General features: G+C 23.1%; 1 protein-coding gene across 1 annotated transcript; it reads right to left on the reverse strand.

Annotated features, from left to right (window-relative positions):
• Positions 1 to 6,857: 6,857 nt before the first annotated feature.
• Positions 6,858 to 18,307, reverse strand: LOC122499025 (trans-1,2-dihydrobenzene-1,2-diol dehydrogenase-like). The gene is made up of 5 exons (XM_043607056.1): positions 18,170 to 18,307; positions 15,557 to 15,760; positions 13,469 to 13,760; positions 9,449 to 9,846; positions 6,858 to 7,159 (listed from the first exon to the last, which is right to left on the reverse strand). Exons 2-5 carry the CDS (start codon positions 15,756 to 15,758, stop codon positions 7,056 to 7,058), a joined length of 996 nt encoding a protein of 331 aa, XP_043462991.1. The 5' UTR covers positions 15,759 to 15,760; positions 18,170 to 18,307; the 3' UTR covers positions 6,858 to 7,055.
• Between the last annotated feature and the right edge of the window lie 503 nt (positions 18,308 to 18,810).

Consider the following 18,810-nt stretch of genomic DNA (forward strand, 5'->3'; position numbering starts at 1 on the left):
GTTACAGAATTCAAAGTTAATTTTTTCGACCACTTTTCTCTTAAAATATTAAATAAATTAAGCTAGTTTTTTGTGAATAACTCTAAAATATAATAAAGAAGAGCAGTGATGTGCAAAAGTTTTAATAATTCTAAAATAAATTATAAAAAAATACTTTGAAATCGGAAAAGACGAGAAATTGATTAAAAGTGATTTTGAGAACTGATAATTTTAAAGTTATTTTTTAATAAATAATTTTAAAAATATTAAAACTTTTTCACATCACTGCCCTTCTTTATGATATTTTAGAGTTATTCACAAAAAACTAGCTTAATTTATTTAATATTTTAAGAGAAAAGTGGTCGAAAAAATTAACTTTGAATTCTGTAACAATCACATGCTGTTAAAATGAAGTTTATGCTCTTTTGAAATGAACTTTACACTTTTCAGTAAAATTTACTCTACTTAAAGTGAAGTCTACACCCATAATGTGAATTTTGCACACTGAGAAAACATTATAATACTAAATTCAAAAAGAAAAATAATTTTAAGTGATTTTGTTTAATTGAAATTAGTTTGTAAGCTTAATCCCAATATATATAGAAAATAACTACTGCACTGTAAAAAAAGGGAGTTAAATTTTAACTCCCCAGGGGATTCTATAAAAGTCGCACCCATTGGCGAGTTAATGCCAGGGGAGTTAAATAAAGAGAGTTAAAATTTCACACCCAAATGCTAACTCCCCAAGGAAAAAATAACTCGCGCGGGTGTTGAATGAAGGGAGTTAGAAATTAACTCTCTTTTGGAGTTGATTTTTAACTCGAAAAATTTCACTCCCAACTCCCTAAATTTTTTACAGTGTATGTTTCAATTAAACTTAAATATGTTTGACTGTATAGAAAAGATATTTTAAGTTTGATTTAAACAAAATATGTTTTAATCAAATAAATCGTTTTCTCAATACACTCTTCAGAGTAAATTTATTTTTTATTGAATAAAGTTTACAATTCTGAACTGAAGTTTAAACATTTTGGAGTAAATTTCACACTTTTCAATAAAGTTTACACTCTTCAGTAAAATTTACTATTCTCGGGGTAAATTTTACAGTCTTTTTAGTGAATTTTATACTCTTCGGTAAAGTTTACACACCTCAGAGTAAAGTTTACACACTTTGGAGTGAATTTTACACAGAGAATGAAATTAAAACTCGTCATTAAATTTTATATTCCAAAAATTAAGTTTATACTTCTTAAAAAAAAGTTTACACTCTTTAGAGTTAATTTTTTCACTTTTATGAAAAGTTTGTTTTTCTTCAAGTGAAGTTTCAACTCCAAAAATGAAGTTTACGCTAATATCATATCAGCGTGCGGAAAAGTAATTGAGTTAAAAAAAAACCTTCTGAATATAACAATAAATTACAAAAATGAAAATTGTTCTTAAAATCGCAAGAAACTTAAACAAATTCAAATCTCAGGTAATTAAGAACTTTTATCGCAAAAATGGACAATATACGTTAATAAATCAGTGATCCATTTAGAGAGAAAATTCGATGATATATTTATATACATAACTCTGCGGCTCGAGTGGAGCGCACAAGTTTTATATAAGTGGCGGTCTAATTTTTTTTTCTTTCTTTTTGCGCACAAGTGGCAGAATTAATTTGATGCTCCTGGCGATGGGATAAATTTAACAGAAGGTGGAACGACCAACCCTTTTGCTTTATACCGTATGTTAAGACGGTCAAGCAGGGTCGATAATCTCTGGGTCGGCCGACTCGTCACGCAATGGCAAAACCTACCCTGTAAGACGACCATACACTCGAATAAGTGACGCTAAAACTTTCAGATTTGCCACACATTATATACGAACATTGATATTGAAAACAACTTCCCTTGAATCGACCATTAGGTCATTTTCTTTTTTCTTTTCCCTTGGATTTTAATATATATTTTCTTTTCTTGTTGCTTGATTTTTATTTATTTAATTAACTTTAATTAATTACTACTTATGATTGTAGAGTTCAAAAAAAGTGTTTTTCTATACTTTAAATAAGGTAAAAATTATTTTCCCCTTTGTGAACCAATAAAACGAATACAAACTATAATAAAATTCTTCTGTAAAATTCAATTATTTCCAAAAATTTTAGTAAAATTCTTCAGAAAATTTCAATTATTCTAAAAAAATTTCCTGAATTCAACGCGATTTTGGACAAAAAAATTCAAAAAATTTGAAATAATATTATTAAAAGAAAAATAATTTTTGAAATTCAAACATATTTTTTTATTAACTTTTCTTTAAAAATCTTCACCATATCATGTTTTATATATGTTCTAGAATAGTTTTTAGTACAAAAAATTTATTTCAAATTTTTCCAATTTTTTTGTCCAACTTTGACGTCATGCTTATTCCAAATTAGAAATTACAGGTTAATGCCTATAAGTAATTCTTATTCCGTAGAAAACGACCTTTAAAATAAGCCTAAGATTATTAAAAAGCGTTCATTATTTTAGAAGTTATTCAAATTTTTGTAAAACATTGAAAATGACGATTTTTAAGAATATCTTCTACAAATTTTGGCCAAATAACTTCTGTGAGGTCTTATTCTTTTCAAAATTTTATCGTCTTTCAAAATATAAACCAAAAAAATTTTGAGTTTTCATAAATTTTATGTTAAAAAATTTTTTTCATTCCTTCGAAAATGGGTGGACTGACAATTTTGGCCGGTACTGTATTCAATTATTTTCATAAATAATAAAATTTTTACAAGGATTCAATTATTTTCGTAAATCATAAAATTCTTTTTAGGAATTCAATTGAGCTGGGGGCCTACTGGAACGGATAACTGCCTGCAACGCATGGTCGAAAGGGACTATACCAGTTAGACATCAGTGAGAGGCCTAGAGGCGCTCACTATTGTCTAACTGGTATTAATTTTGAAAAGATTTCAAATTAAAATCTTTGAAAATCTAAATTTTTCATATTTCTAACTTCTCAAAGAACTTTTTCAAAAATTATTAAAAATAATGGATTTATGGAAAAATTTAAATTAAGAGCACTAAAAACAAAATTCAATTTTGGAGAAATTACAAATTATTGCAGAAATTCAATTATTTTTAAGAGTATAATAAAATGCTTGGCACAAATTTAATTATGTTCTAAAATAATAAAATTCTTCTTAGGGATTCAATTATTTTCACAAATAATAAAACTCATCGCAGAATTTCAATTATTTTTAATACAATATTTTAATCAAATTTCTCGAAAAATGTAATTATTCTTAAAAATTTTATTAAAATTCGTCTTAAGAATTTAATTATTTAGGTAAAAATCATTCATTTTCTTCATATTAAAAGGTTAAACTTTTTCAAAACTGATTCGATTTAAGTCTATGATGGATTTTTTTCTTCAGAAAATTATTCTCTACAATTTGACCGCTCAGATTTATAAACAAATACACCGTTTTGAAAAATGCTTATTTTTGTTTAAAAAAAAGTGATTTAATTTGAAAAATTATTTTTTAAACAAATAAGCATATTTTCAAAACGGTGTATTTGTTTATAAATCTCAACGGCCAAGTTATAGAGAACCATTTTCTGAAGAAAATAAGCCATCAATGACTTAAATCGAATCAGTTTTGAAAAAGTTTAACCTTTTAATATGAAGAAAAGTTTGATCATATGCAAAATGACTAAATAAACAATTTTTGTAAGTTTCAAATTTTTTTTTGAAATTTGATATTTTTTCTTCCAGAAGATACGAATAACAATATATTATTCTTACAATAAGAATAATATTCTTGGCGCATATTTAAGTAGAATTTTCTTAAATTTAGAATTTAATTTTTTTTCATATGGTTTTTTAATTATTTTTAATTAAAAGTCCCAATTACCGGAACTATAGAAAAAATCGTTATAGAACTAAATAACTATTCCTAAAGAACCCAGAACTCATGAGATTTTTTTCATTTTTTGAAAAAGTGGTGCTAACTTTACATGACTAAATTGTTCTCTTATTTGACTTAGGACTGGTTCTATTTTTGACAGTAATTGGTCCACAATTTTTCATTTTTCATCCGTAAAGTCCGTATTTTTAAATACTTTCACTGGTTCGATCCTACAAAAGAAATAAATTTAATTTCTGATTTAACAAAATTGAAACCCTCCTTCAACAAAATACACATTCCCTGGTTGATTCCAATCAGAAACTTACTAATGTGCACTTCAATGTTGAACTTTATTGGAATTTAAGAGGAAAATAGAGAACCACAGAGAGAGAGAGGGGAAGAGGAGAAAAAAAAATAATCTTTAACGTAAAACTTGCTTATCAAAAGCAATTTCGTATGCTCTAATTTAATTTTCCTTAAATTAATTAATTCCATTTCTGAGTTCGAAGTTTAACAAGGTTCCAAACACAATACACATTCCCTAGTGATTATAGTATCATCTCGACGACCTTACCAAATATATTTCTAAAGTGGACAAACCTCCGGCAATAATAATGAGTCGTTGGAGAGAATGGGAGAAGAAGGACATCGCGCGATAGAGACGGGAAACAATAATTTCCACCAAACCAAAGGGAATATCCGCGAATTACCATAACAAGTAGGTTGCCGGAAACAACATAACGTTAGTTTGCCGTACCACACTGCATTCACGTCTATATAATAATAAATATTTCATAAGCATTTCACCAAATGGAGAAAAAAAAATTAATGGAAAACTTTATTTTCAGTATTTTATTGATGGCATTTTTGTAAATTATTTTTATTTCATTTTACAACTAAAAGCGAAAATTTTCTTCGGGAAATAACAATTTTCAGAATTAATTTTTTTTTATTTTGTTATATATTATATATTATCAATATTCTAAATTGTTAAATTATGTAACAATTATTTTTGCCGCTAATATAAATTAATTTATTTTCAATTTTCTCTTTATATTTTACAGCGAGAAATTTTTAAAAACAAATTTATTTTTACTTACTAAATAATTACTACATTTCTGGACTTTTTTTGCTAACAAATTTTGAATAACAAGTTTATTTTTCTTAAAAATTTACTACATTTCTGGTCTTTTTTTACTAACAAGCTTTTAATAACAAATTTATTTTTACTTAAAAATGTACAATTCCAGCCTTTTTTTACTAACAAATTTATTTTTATTTAAAAATTAACTGAATTTCTATTATTTTTTAACTAACAAATTTTTAGTGACAAATCTATTTTTATTCTTAAAAATTTACATTTTCTGCTTTTTTTTATTAAAAAATTTTTAATAAATTTATTTTTACTGTAAAATTTATTGCATTGTTGGTCTTTTTTTTACTAACAAATTTTCAATAACAAATTTATTTTCCTTAAAAATGTACATTTTATGACTTTTTTTATTAAAAAATTTTTAATAACTACATATTTTTACTTTAAAATTTATTACATTTTTGGTCTTTTTTTACTAACAAACTTTTAATAACAAATTTATTTTTACTTAAAAATTTACAATTCCGACCTTTTCTTAGTAACTTATACTAAATTTCTATCCTTTCCAATTTTTTTTAATTCCTCGTAATCTTCTTTACCCTTTTTCATGATTTTTCAATACTTTTTAATCTACTTTTAATTTTTTTAATTATAAACTTTTAAATAAAAATCAATTAATTAATATTTTTTCTAGTTTAATTTTAAAATGCCAAAAAAGGGAAAAATACCTTTTAGAAGACAATATAATGGCCTTTTCTTACTAACAAATTTATTTTTACTTAAAAAATTACATTTCCGGCCATATTGTACTGACAAATTTTTAAAAACAAATTTATTTTTACTTAAAAATTTTAATTTTTGTCCTTTTTTTACTAACAAATTTTTAATAACGAATTTATATTTACTACTTTTTTGGCCCTTTTTGACAAAAAATATATTTTTACTTGCTAAATATTGTTAATCCCTTCCATAATTTCTATCAAGTCCTTTTTAATCCTTTATAATGATTTTTTAATACTTTTTAATCTATTTTTAATTATTATGAATATAATAAAGCTGTAAATCAAATAAAATAGAAATGAAATAAAAATTAATAAAAAGCAACTAATTAATAATTTTTTTATATTTTAACTTAAAAATAAAAAAAAGGATAAAAACTACCTTTCAGAAGACAATTCACTGAAGTTATTTTACTAACAAATTTTTACTAATATAAATTTATTTTTATTTACGGAATTAACTACATTTACTGAAATATCTTGTGCTAATAAATTTTTAATAAACCAATTTATTTTTATTTTCTAAATTTATTATACATTTACTGACATTTCTATTTACTAACAATTTACCAACAAATAAAAATCAAAAATCTATTTATAAACAAATATAATAAAATGTATCTATATAATTTTATGTCAATTGGAATTAGCATTAAAAGTTAATTGGCGTTTAATTTCCAAAATAGAATTTGCATGAAAAACATTTTCGATTTTGAATTAATTCAAGAACATGAAAAAATTCTTTCCACTTTTTCTTTAATTATGTAGTAAGTGTAAAAAAAATGTTTTTCACCGTCAATTTTTGATAAAATATTAATGATAAATAACGATTTTTTTTTCTTTTCTTCCTACCCATTTTTTTCTCTTATTCTTTGTTCGTTTCTTTTCTTCGCTCCACAAAGCGAAGGAAACTTTACCTCCCAACAAGAAAATGGAACGGTAATCAGCAATCGCATTGTATATTTTGTAAGTAGCGATAAGTGCCAAGAAACGTGAACTGACGATCTTACATAAGTTCATAACCCCTTTACCTTTCGTGTGCAATTTGTGCGAGCGCGCAAAAATGGAAGAAAAAAAAACTTGAAAAAAATAAAGAAATTAAGGGTAAAAGAAAAGATTTGTCTGGAAATAGTGTTCTTTATTTTTAATTTCTATTTTCTACAGTAATATACATTTTGCGCTTGATTTTGAGCAAAATATTATTTATAATAATAAGTATGTTAATAATTCGTCAAATAAATTAATCCCCAGAGATAAATTTCAATTCTTTTTTGTAAAATCTTAAAAAGCAAGAGAGAAGACAGATAATTTTTTTTTTATTTTAATCTTCCTCGTACGAAACACCAAGTTGTTTTCGCAATTCATCTTCCAATTCAGCAAGCAACAAAGAGTCTGCGTGAGAGACTCGTGGACTCTCCTTTAATCCTGAAAAAAAAACAAAAAAATACGATTTTTAAAAGGAAATTATTAATTATTATAATAATCGTGGTACTTATAATAATAATAATTTTAATAATAATAATTTATTAAATATAACAACTTTACTCAAAGAAGATAACAATTTATTCAATATAATATAAAACTAGCAACAATTCGCGCGCGGCTAACTTTTTACTCACTTTTTTAAATAAAATTTTAAATAAAATTAGCAATTTTAAAAACAATACAATTTAAAAATTTGTAATTTCAATTTATTTTCATAAAAATAAAATATGAATTGGAATATAGTTTTAATATTATTATAACTATAATAATCATTATATTTTGACACAGGGATTTTTATTAAAATTACTGAAAAAAATTAAATTTTTAGAATTCATAAGAAAATTCTGAATTTTTGTCTTCTTTGTTTGACTCATGAACTATAAAATTACCACGAATTCTAATACAAATTAAACCTTCAATTTTGTCAATTTTTGACAAAAATTTATATAACTTAAATCTTGAACAATTATCATAAAATAAATAAATTATTTAATGAATAATATTTTACTTAAATATTTGAAAATTAATTTAATTTTAAAATAGTTGCGTTTACAATTTTCTTAAATAAATGAACTTCAAAAGGTTTTAATTTGAAATTTTATACAATTTCAATTTTCAATTATGTTCAATTATGTTCAAAATTGAAAAAAAATCTCGTCAAAATCCCAATTATCTTTATAAATAATAAAATTCTTCTTCACAATTCAATTATTAAGGAAAAATATTTTTCTCATTTCAATAATTTTCAATATCTCTACTATTTTAATAATACTACCTAATAGAAATCAATTATTTAAAAAATTTTTTTAAAAAATTGTACGCAAACATAATTTAATTATTTTCATAAATAATAAAACTCTTCGCAGAATTTCAATTATTTTTTAATACAATTTTATCGAATTCCTTGTGGAAAAATCGTCAAAGAATTCAATTATTTAAAAATTTAGTAATAAATTTTTTATAAAAATTAAATTTTAAGAAACATTCAATAAATAATTTACTTTTCTATTTAAATAATTGAATTCTTCTAGAATTTTCTAATAAAAATCGATTTAAAAATAATTTTAGATATGAAAATAATTTTGAAGAAGTTACAGTAACAATATTCTTATAATAAAAATAATAATTTTATGTCTCGAACATCTTCATTTTTTATAACAATATTTTTAAAATTGTTTAAATTTCAAAAATGTTTGAATTTGAAATTTTTTAAAATCTTAATTCCTATAGAAAAATAATAATAATTAAATATTTACTTAAAAAAGAAGTTATTGTTGTTTTCGAATAATTTTAAAGAAATTCGTAAATAAATGTAACAGAACATTTTTTTCCATTATTTTCTAAAAACTCAATAATTTTCAATTTCATTTTCAATTAAAATTTGTAATTTTGGCAAATAGAATTTATAAACATTTTTTTCCTTCATTTTTGAAAAACTGAATTTTATTAAAACAATTGTAAGGGGCCATTCAAGTATTACGTAAGCATATTTTTCAGGTTTTTAGACCCCCCCTCCCCCATATAAGATTTTTTATATGCATTAGCGCCACTTTTTCTAATGGAAATAAGCAATAGCTAGACAGTTTAGCTATCAGTTTATGTGAACAATATTGTTATTGAGAAATAAAAATTATGCATAAAATGGATATATTTCCTATTTCTTAACCATAATTTTTTAACAATTTTCTATTTTTTATAAATAAAAAGGAGACAAATTTGCATAATTTAGATCAGTCAAATAAAATTTGTTATAAAAAAAGCATATAATATACAAAATGGGTATATTTTTCATTTGTTAAACATCATTTTTTTTAAATTTTCTAATTTCTAATATTATTTTGTTATGCATAATAATGCATAATAATTCATGAATCATGAAAAAATACCTGCATATTTTCGATTTCTTAAACAATATTTTTTAAAGAAAAAAAAACAAAAGCATACACAGAAATTAACTTCAAACTACGAAAAGAATGAATGAAAGAATACAGAGATTAATATATAGTTAATGCAGTTTCCTTTATTTTAATCACAGTTTTTCTAGGGACGATATAAAATTGAGACAAAAAAATGTATCAAAACGTTGCAACGTTTTGATACATTTTTTTGTCTCAATAATTTGATATCCTTGGAAAAATGTGAATTTAGTAAACAATAAAAATAAATGGAAATTAACAAAAATAAGTAATTTAAAAATACAAAAAAGCGTAAAATAAACAAAAAGTATACCTTTTAGAAGACAATTACGACATTCATTAGCTTCAAAACTGAGTCCAGCGCTATTTTTGAAATTAAATTTATGACCACCTTTTGGCAATTTTATTTCAATGACACGCTGTGGCAGTTCAATTTTCGTGGGACACCAAAAATTTGGTATTTTAATACTTCCCATGGTGCCAATAATTAATGCCTCATTAGGTAGCATCACTTCGGAATTAGTTAAAATTGTTGCATTTCGATTGCCACTGTATTTGAGTGTTGCCGACATTGTAACATCAACACCATCATTGTTTAAATGACCGACTGCTTTAATAATTTCCGGCTTCTCACCATTAAATACAAAATTCACTAATTGCAGTGTATAAACGCCCAAATCAAGAATCGTACCGCCACCCATTGTTTTGGCGCTGAAAAAAGAAAGGCAAAAATTATTCTATTCACATTTTTTTCTCTTTGTAATTTTTTATATTTATAAACCCACATATTTCTTTAAATAAATAAATAAATATTAGTCGGAAAAGTTCTAAATGAAAATAGAATAGGCTTAAAAAAATTATTAATTAAATTATTATTTATTTTAAAAATTAAAATAGAATGCTTCTACAGAATAAATCTACAAAAATTCTAGTGAACATTCTTTAACATAATTATAATAATTATTAATAATTAATAATAATAATAATAAACTGGAATAATTCTATAACAAAAAGAATAAAAAATATTATTATATTATAATAATCGACATAATCTGTCCTCCACTGAAGTTAGTGTTGTTTTATTCTAATTTTTTGTTTTATAGTTCGAATTGTTATGTCAAAAGTTTGACAGTTAATTTGTAAATAATAAAATATAAGAGGAGTAAGAAAATATAACCCCAATTTCAAAAATTCAAGAAAGAGGTACAGTTGCAATTTTTTTAAATAATTAATTATTCTATGAATTAGGTATTTATTGTTGTATTTAAATAATTAGAAGTGTTAAAGTAGGATTCTTTAGAAATAATTAATTATCAAAAAGTTTTTAAATTTCAATCTTTGAAAAATAATTTCCCTTATGGTTCCTCATTGCGTTAAAATTTTAGAAAATAATTGAGTATATTTAAGAAATATAAGAATTACTTTTTATTAAAGGGTTAAAAATCATTTAATCTTGGACCAAAAATTGTGTTTTTATATATTCTATAAAATGGTTATAATAGTTTAATAATTATACATAAGTTAATAAACAAGAATGTTGAAGAAATGATATTTTCCAAAATTTCTAATTTTTCAAATACTAATAATTTGATAGTTTTTGACCGAATCAGATACAAAAATAGGTCAATCGAAGCGTTTTTTAGTTCTCTACAATTTGGTAATGATACTTTTAAAGTTACTTTTACATTTTTCAACAAAATTTTCAAAGAAGTATTATTTTCGAAAAATTTAGATTTTTAAAACTTTAATATATCTGGCTAATATGGACGAAAAATATTCAAAGGATGCGTCTGAAAAAGCTCTACAAAACTAAAGAAAAACATTTATAGGTGTCCTAACATTTTTTTTAAGTTATGGCCAAAAAACGTTTTTTTACAAAATGAAAAATGCAAAAAACATATAGTTAAACTTTATAAATCGGGCTGAAAATACTCTCATTTTATGTCCCCCGGGGAGACCTACAATTTAAAAAAAAATTGAAGCCTTTAGCTCTTTCTCGTTCTGAGATATTGAGACAAATGTGCCCATTCGCACATAAAGTACTAAAAGATTAGGTATAATGAAAATAAGTTTATAAATGTCGTGGCCACTTAGACGAATCCGACATTAAGCTAAGTGTTCAGACAGTTAGCTAACTGCTGACAGTTAGACGAATACACGTCGATATCGTCTAATTGTCTAAGCAGTAAGCTAAATGTCCGACACACTTAGCATACTGTCCACCGCCATTTGGACATTTAAAGTAAAATAGCTAAATGAATAAATTCATTTCATCTATACCGAAATAATTTATTTAATGCGGCCAATAAAAAAACAAATTTTACATTTATTATTAGTCAGCTTAATATCCACCGCCATTTTGTCATTTACAGTAAAATATTTCTCAATGAAAAAAAAAATTATTTATTGTGATAACAAAAAAAATTAACAAATTATTTATTTTTGCACGGATTGGCATGGTCAAATCAAACGATTGCTTACAATCACGTTTAACTTTTCGGCAATTAAAACTTATAATTAAATAATATTATAGAAGTATTACAAATTAATTTACATTAAATACACTGAAAAAAATTCTTAGTAGATTTGACTACTTTTTAACTACTTTCCTTAGTTCAATAAGTCCCCAAAGATAATTTTGAACTTACATTAATTATCAGATATGTAGTTGAATGAAGTGATAATACAGTTGCATTAACTACTTTTCTTAGTTAAATAGGAACCAATGACAGTTTTGCAGTAGAATCAACTGCTGATATGTAGTTAAAGTTACTAAGATATTTTTTTTACTGAAAATGGTAAAATAAAATTATTTATAATTTATTATAAATATTAACGAGTTGTATTTTTTTATATTTCCCCCTACCCACTTTTGTTTACCTATACCTTATTTATTTAATGTCTATATACCTAACGGAGAAAAATCTCTAAACGTCGGGAGTTGAACGCTCGACCCTAACATTCGTAAACCGATAACCTAACCACCTAACCACGCTCGCCCACTACGATGAGTTGCTTAATACTTAAAGGCATTCCTGACACAGTTTAACTGATATAATTTTACTACTTAAAGTAGTTGCATTTACAACTTTTCACAGTTGATAATCTTCTATAAAAATCTATAACATAAATTACATGGAAAATAATTCAACTCCTAGAAGAAGTAAAAACTACTACAAAATTAGTCTATCGAACTACTTTAAGTAGTAGAATCTACTACTTTCTGTAGTCATTTCTGTAACATACCTGCAGTTACAAAGTTAACTATAAAATTACATTAATTTAATTAATAATTTTTAACTACATAAAACAGTTAAAATAAGTATCAAAAGTAGCCAGACTAACTAAAAAAGTAGTTCGTTTTATTACTTTTCACTCTACTAAGGGGATGTAGTTGAAAATGTCTCATGTATTTTTTTCAGTGTAAAATTCTAAAAAAATAATTGAATTTTGAAAGAATTACAATTGCAATTTTTAGAAATAATTAAATTTCACGAGGTTTTTCATTAAAATTATTTGAAATTTTAATTCCTGTGGAAAAATAAATAAGAATAAGTTTTTAAATTTTTGTTTAACAAAAGGTAATGAAGTTTTGAATAATTTAATTCAGCAATTCCGAAAAATTGTTTCTTGACAAAATGTATTAAACATTTTTTAAAAATAATTGTATTTCCGAAAATAATTTTAAAAAATTGAAACAAATTGAAAATTTTGTCAAATTTCATTGAAATGAATTTTATATTGTAATGAATTTTATTTGTTTACTTTTAAGAAGTATTTTGAAATATAATCTTATTTTTGAAGAATTCTAATTTGAAATTTTGGAAAATAATTGAATTTGAAAAAAATTTAGAAGAAACTTAATACCGGGATAGTTCCAGTGTTACTCGAGTAGGTACCACTGGAAAGTTCAATTATTTAATCAAAAATATCTTACATTCAAGTTGCTGTTAAAAATATCTTGTCGATTTCTATACGAGTTGTTCAAATAATTAAATTTAAAGAAAAACTGTTAGAAAAATTATGTTTTTTAAAAAATGAAGAACTTTCATTAAATTTCAAGAAGCAAATTTTTTTAAGCAAACAATATAATCAGTTAATAAAAATATTAATAATATAGGTACAATTAATTAATAAAGAAAATAATAAATAAAATAATATAAAAAAATTTTTACATTTTTTTATTTTTATATTTATTAGAATACGTGTAAAAATTCTATTGAAATATTAAATCAAACACTTTATTCTATAGTAAAATTTTTTAGAATTTTTTCGACTGGGTTTGTATATATATATAAATTCAATTGATATTTAATTGAAATTCGATAATTACTTAAGCCTCTCTATATTGGTGAGAGGAAAACCGAATGAACAAATTACTTGTTTAACGTTTCCGATACAACCAGAATCCAATTCCTTCTTAACTTCGATGTAAGTTGGAAAACAACGACTCCAAACGGCTTCCATTAAGAAAAGTCCTTTACTTTTTGCGAGACTGATTAATTCTGACGTTTGCTTTAAATTTAGAGTTAAGGGCTTCTCGCACAAGACGTGCTTGCCTGCATTCAACATCATCTTTCCAATTTCCAGATGAGATGGATTTAATGTGCCAATGTAAACGATCTCTGCGACAAATTATTATTTCTTCTTTTTTTCTTCCTCTACTTCTTCTTCTTCTTTAGTAAGCGATTAATAGTTATTTATGTATAGAGATTGTAATTTTTTTCTTCGTTTTTAATTACGTTCAAGAAAGAAAAAACGAAAGAAAACAAACAATTTACTTTAATTCAGTGGCAGATCCAGGGGGGGCACGTGTGCTTGCCCCCCCCCCCCAAGAGTCAAATATTCCTATGAGATAGAAAGAGATAACATTATATTGATTTTTTTAATGGATGCCCCCCGCCTCCAAAAAAACCTTGTCTGGATCCGCCACTGCTTTAATTATTATTATTATTACTTTTACTATACTAATTCATTAAAGTAAAATTTACTAATAAATTAGTAGAAATTATTATATTTATTAGTAAAATTTAGAGAGCTATTTATAAAATTAATAACAATAATTATTATTGTTTAATTAATTTTTCAAATTAATTTAACAATTAAACACAACGGTTCTAAATTACAACAATAATAATTATTGATTAATATATTTAGCTAAAAATATTTTCTAACTAAAAGTATTTTAACTCAAAAATATTCTTAACTAAAAGTATTTTCACTAAAAATATTTTTAAGCAAAAGTATTTTTAACTAAAAATATTTTACGTTCTCTTTAAGGGGTTACGCCACCCTGAAATTTTCAAAAAAATTTATTTTTTTTTTTTTGCTTAATTTCAAAGTTTATATTCTAACGAATATTTTGAGATGTCGCCGAAGACAATGTCTCACTAATTACAAAAGTTATGGTCATTAGAAGTCAGCGCAGTGGGGACGCGCCGAGAGCTGCTGGAAGCAGCGACTTTCTATTTTCGAATGGTCTAGGGGGCCCTTTCATGATTTAGGAAGGGTCCTTTTCATTGTATCCCATCCACTCTTAAATAAAAAAAATTATGGCCCAGGAATTGCTGATTAAATAGTAAATTGAAAAATTTTCAAGTTATAATACACTAAAGTTCATTTTTTTCTTCTTTTGCGTTTTTCTCGAAACCACAATTTTCGAGACGGTGTACACGATAACTCAAAAACTATTCAATCGATTGACTTGAAAATTAATATACATCTTCCTAAATAGATTTTCCACAGAGTGACGTGGGATTTTTTTGATTGAATAATTTGAAAATTTTTTATCCAATTTTTTATACGGTAATTTTAGCCAAAAAAAAAATGTCAATTTTTGAAGTGCTTCCATTTGCGTAAAAAATTTTTTTTTTTTAAATGGCTTCGTCACTCTGTTCAAAATTTATCACTTTTTAAGAAAAATATTGTTTTACTTGTTTCTGACAAAAATTGAACTGCCAATCATGTACACCATCAAGGAGTGCTCCGGAAAAATTGATCCACGCCAATAGTTATATCTCCGCCATTTTTAATTAAAAACCATTTTTTTTTAATATTTAAAAAGCTCAATATATGTACTAAAGCATCAATAAATGTAAAGAAGTCCTACCTGAAACAGTTTTATCAAAAAAATTCCTAAAAAACCATCCGATTTTCATGCGTTCAGGGTGGCGTAACCCCTTAAATTTAAATTAGTAAAAATGTGTACCTACTAATTTGAATTTTAATTAAAATTAGAAAACATTTTTACTAATTTAAATTTAGGGAGAAAATAAAATATATTTTGTTTTAAATTTTATTTTATAAAATAATAATTAAAATAATAATTTTTATTTTTTTTTTTTGTAAATTAAAATTTAATCTCAGAAATCGAATAAGGAGAATTGAAAATTGAAATTTTTTTTGCATATATATACAATACCAATATTTTTGTCTTGTGACAATTCCAGATAACTTCCATAAGCTTTTTCTATTTTGTGAAGATCTGCAAATTTTTTTGCTCTTCCTAAATCTCGTGCAGCAACTCCAATAACACGATGTTCTGAGCTTGATAAAGTTCCCAAAGCAGTGGCAAAATCGTGAGAAATTAATCCAGCGCCAGCAATACCCCAACGAGTCGCCATTTCTTTTACATAGAAAGAAAATAAATAATAAATAAAAATTAATAATAATAAATTGCTAAATTAAATAAAAATAACGAAAAAAGCAAATAAAAAATAAAGATTACAATGATAATAATTATTAGGTATTATTATTATTATTATTATTATTATTATTATTATTATTATTATTAATAAAAAATAATTTTAAAAATTTTCTAGTTTTTTAACTTATTTTTTTAAATTTATAATATAAAAAAAATAAAATTAGCAATAAAGAAAATGTAAAATAATATTAATAACAATTAACAAAAAATTAATTAATAAATAAAAAAATAAATCTAATTATAGAATCGCCAAATATAATAATATTTGTCGATTCTATACTTAGATTTATTTTTTATTGCGTAATTAATTACATAAGTTCTACAATTTTTACAACATTATTGTTACAAAAGGATGTAAAAAATTAAATTTTACATAAGACCGAATTACTTAATATTCATACTGTAAATAATATAATAGTATTAAACAATAAAAAAAGTAATAATTATTACTATTACTTCCTGATAGAGGAAGTATTGTAATACCAAAATTTTTCGAGTTCGATTTTTTGACATATCTTTATGTTATTTGACCTCAGGAGTTCAAAAATGACATTTTTAAAAAATGTCATTCCGTATGTGTGTGTGTGTGTGTATCTAAACATCACATTTTCATAAATATCTCGAAATCATGAACAACTTTTGGGTTGAATTTTTTTTTAAATTGTAGATCTCACCTGCGGACATAAAGTGAGAGTACTTTCTGATATATTTATAAAGTTTAACTAAATTTTTTTTTTATTTTTAATTTTGCAAAAAAACGTTTTTTGGCCATAACTTTAAAAAAATGTTTTTACATAATTTTGTTTTCTTAGAAGCATCTTTTGAGCCCTAATTGAACATTTTTCGTCCATATTAACCGGAGTTATTAAACTTTTAAAAATCAAAAATTTTTGAAAATAAGACTTTTTTAAAAATTTTGTCAAAAAACGTAGAAGTAACTTTAAAATTATCGTTATCAACTTGTAGAGCATTAAAAAACGCTTCGATTGACCTATTTTTGAACCTAATTCGATAATAAATTTCGAAATTATTGGTATTTTAAAAACCAAAAATTGTGGAAAATGACATTTTCTCAACTTTTTTGTTTGAAAATTTTTGTTTAACTATTAAATTATTGTAACTATCTTGTAGGGTATTTAAAAATACAATGATTGACTCAAAATTCAATAACTTTTACCATATTTATAAAAAGTTATTCATAGATTTCTATTATTTTTATCTCCATGAGGAAGTAAAGTGTTCATGAAATGAGCACCAAAATTATTAAAAAAATATACAACTTGGCAGCGGTTTTTTTATTTTTATTTATCATATGGTTATAATGTAATTTATTGTTATTATAATATAAAAGCATTGTTATAATAATATTATTAAAAGTATAAAAATAAATAAAATATTCTATGAAAATGGAGCAATTTTAATTAATTATGTAAATTAAAAATATAAAAATTGTTTAATTTGAACTAAGTAAAAATTAATATTAAATTTTCAAATATTTCCTACATTTTAATTTGTAATTATACTAAAGGATAGGTATTTTAAATTATAAAATAATATCTATACTACTTTGATTTATTATCTAAATAAAAAATGCATAGTATATAATGTAAAAAAAAATTATTTTTAAAAAACTCAAAATCATTTTTAAATAAACTATTATCTTATCTAAATTTCACATTTTTTAAGTTCTTTATTTTTAACCTTCTATTATCTTTAATCGAACGATTAAAAATCCAACTTTTTTTAATTTAATAATATTTAATTAAAAAATATATTTAAAATTATTTATGAAAAGTATATAAAAAAACATGAAAATAAAAAATAATTTTTCAATATTATTGTTTGTCTTTTTTATTAATCAAATTCAGTAGATGCTTTTTATAATTAGTTTAATTTTAATTAAAATGAAAAATTGATTATTTGCTATTAAATTTTCTATTAGTAAATATTTTACATATTTACTATTCAATTTTCAAATTGTAAATATTTTACACTATAGTAATTTTTAATTGTAGTAAATATTTTTGAATATTTATTATTAAACTTTTTAATAGTAAATGTTGTAAAATATTTTTCAGTAAATTTCCTATTAAATGAATAAATTTTTTATTATTTAAAACTTATAAATTTACTTTTATTTAAAAAAAAAGATTAAATTTTTATTATTATTATTATTAATTTATTTAATTTTATAAATTTTTTTGAATATATATTAAATTATTAATTCCATTCATATTTCGTTAAAATAACTACTTCTTAAATAAATATATAATAATATATAATATATAATAATAATAATATAATAATATATAATATATAAATAATTACTTCTTTTAATATAATTTGTCGTTATGATTTTTAAAAGCAGCCACAACACTTGATTGCTCTTACAGCATCGAATATTGTTAACACTACTGACAAGCCTATCTAGTTAACATTCTTAAAGTCATTTTAATTGTCACTGACTTAAGTTACGTAAATAAAACTATATTGATATACAGGGCCGGAGAAATGAATATTTCTGACATTTTTATTCAAAAAAAATTATTTTCATCAAAATGAAAGCAACAAAAAGAAAATTAATATTTTTACTTTTTTATTCAGAAAACAAATTATTTTTCATAAAAAGAAAACAAAAATATGCAATTTACATATTTTTCTAATAATAATTTTATATATATATATATATATAGTTAGTAATTAAATATAGTAATTTAACTTAAATAATAAATAACTTAATTTAAATAGTACAGTAAAATTAATTGTAGAAAAATAATAAATAATTTAATTTAAATAGTACAGTAAAAATAATTCTAGAAAAATAACAGTAAAAAAACAACAATAATTAAAAAAACTAGAAAACAAATATAAAGTATAAGAAAATACTAATCACTGAATTATTAACCATTAATAAAAATCATTTTTCCCCATAAATCCATTTATAGAGTAAATAAATTACCAACTATAAT

This window comes from Leptopilina heterotoma, unplaced genomic scaffold, assembly GCF_015476425.1.
Source record: "Leptopilina heterotoma isolate Lh14 unplaced genomic scaffold, ASM1547642v1 Lhet_163, whole genome shotgun sequence".
Taxonomy (NCBI): Eukaryota; Metazoa; Arthropoda; class Insecta; order Hymenoptera; family Figitidae; genus Leptopilina; species Leptopilina heterotoma.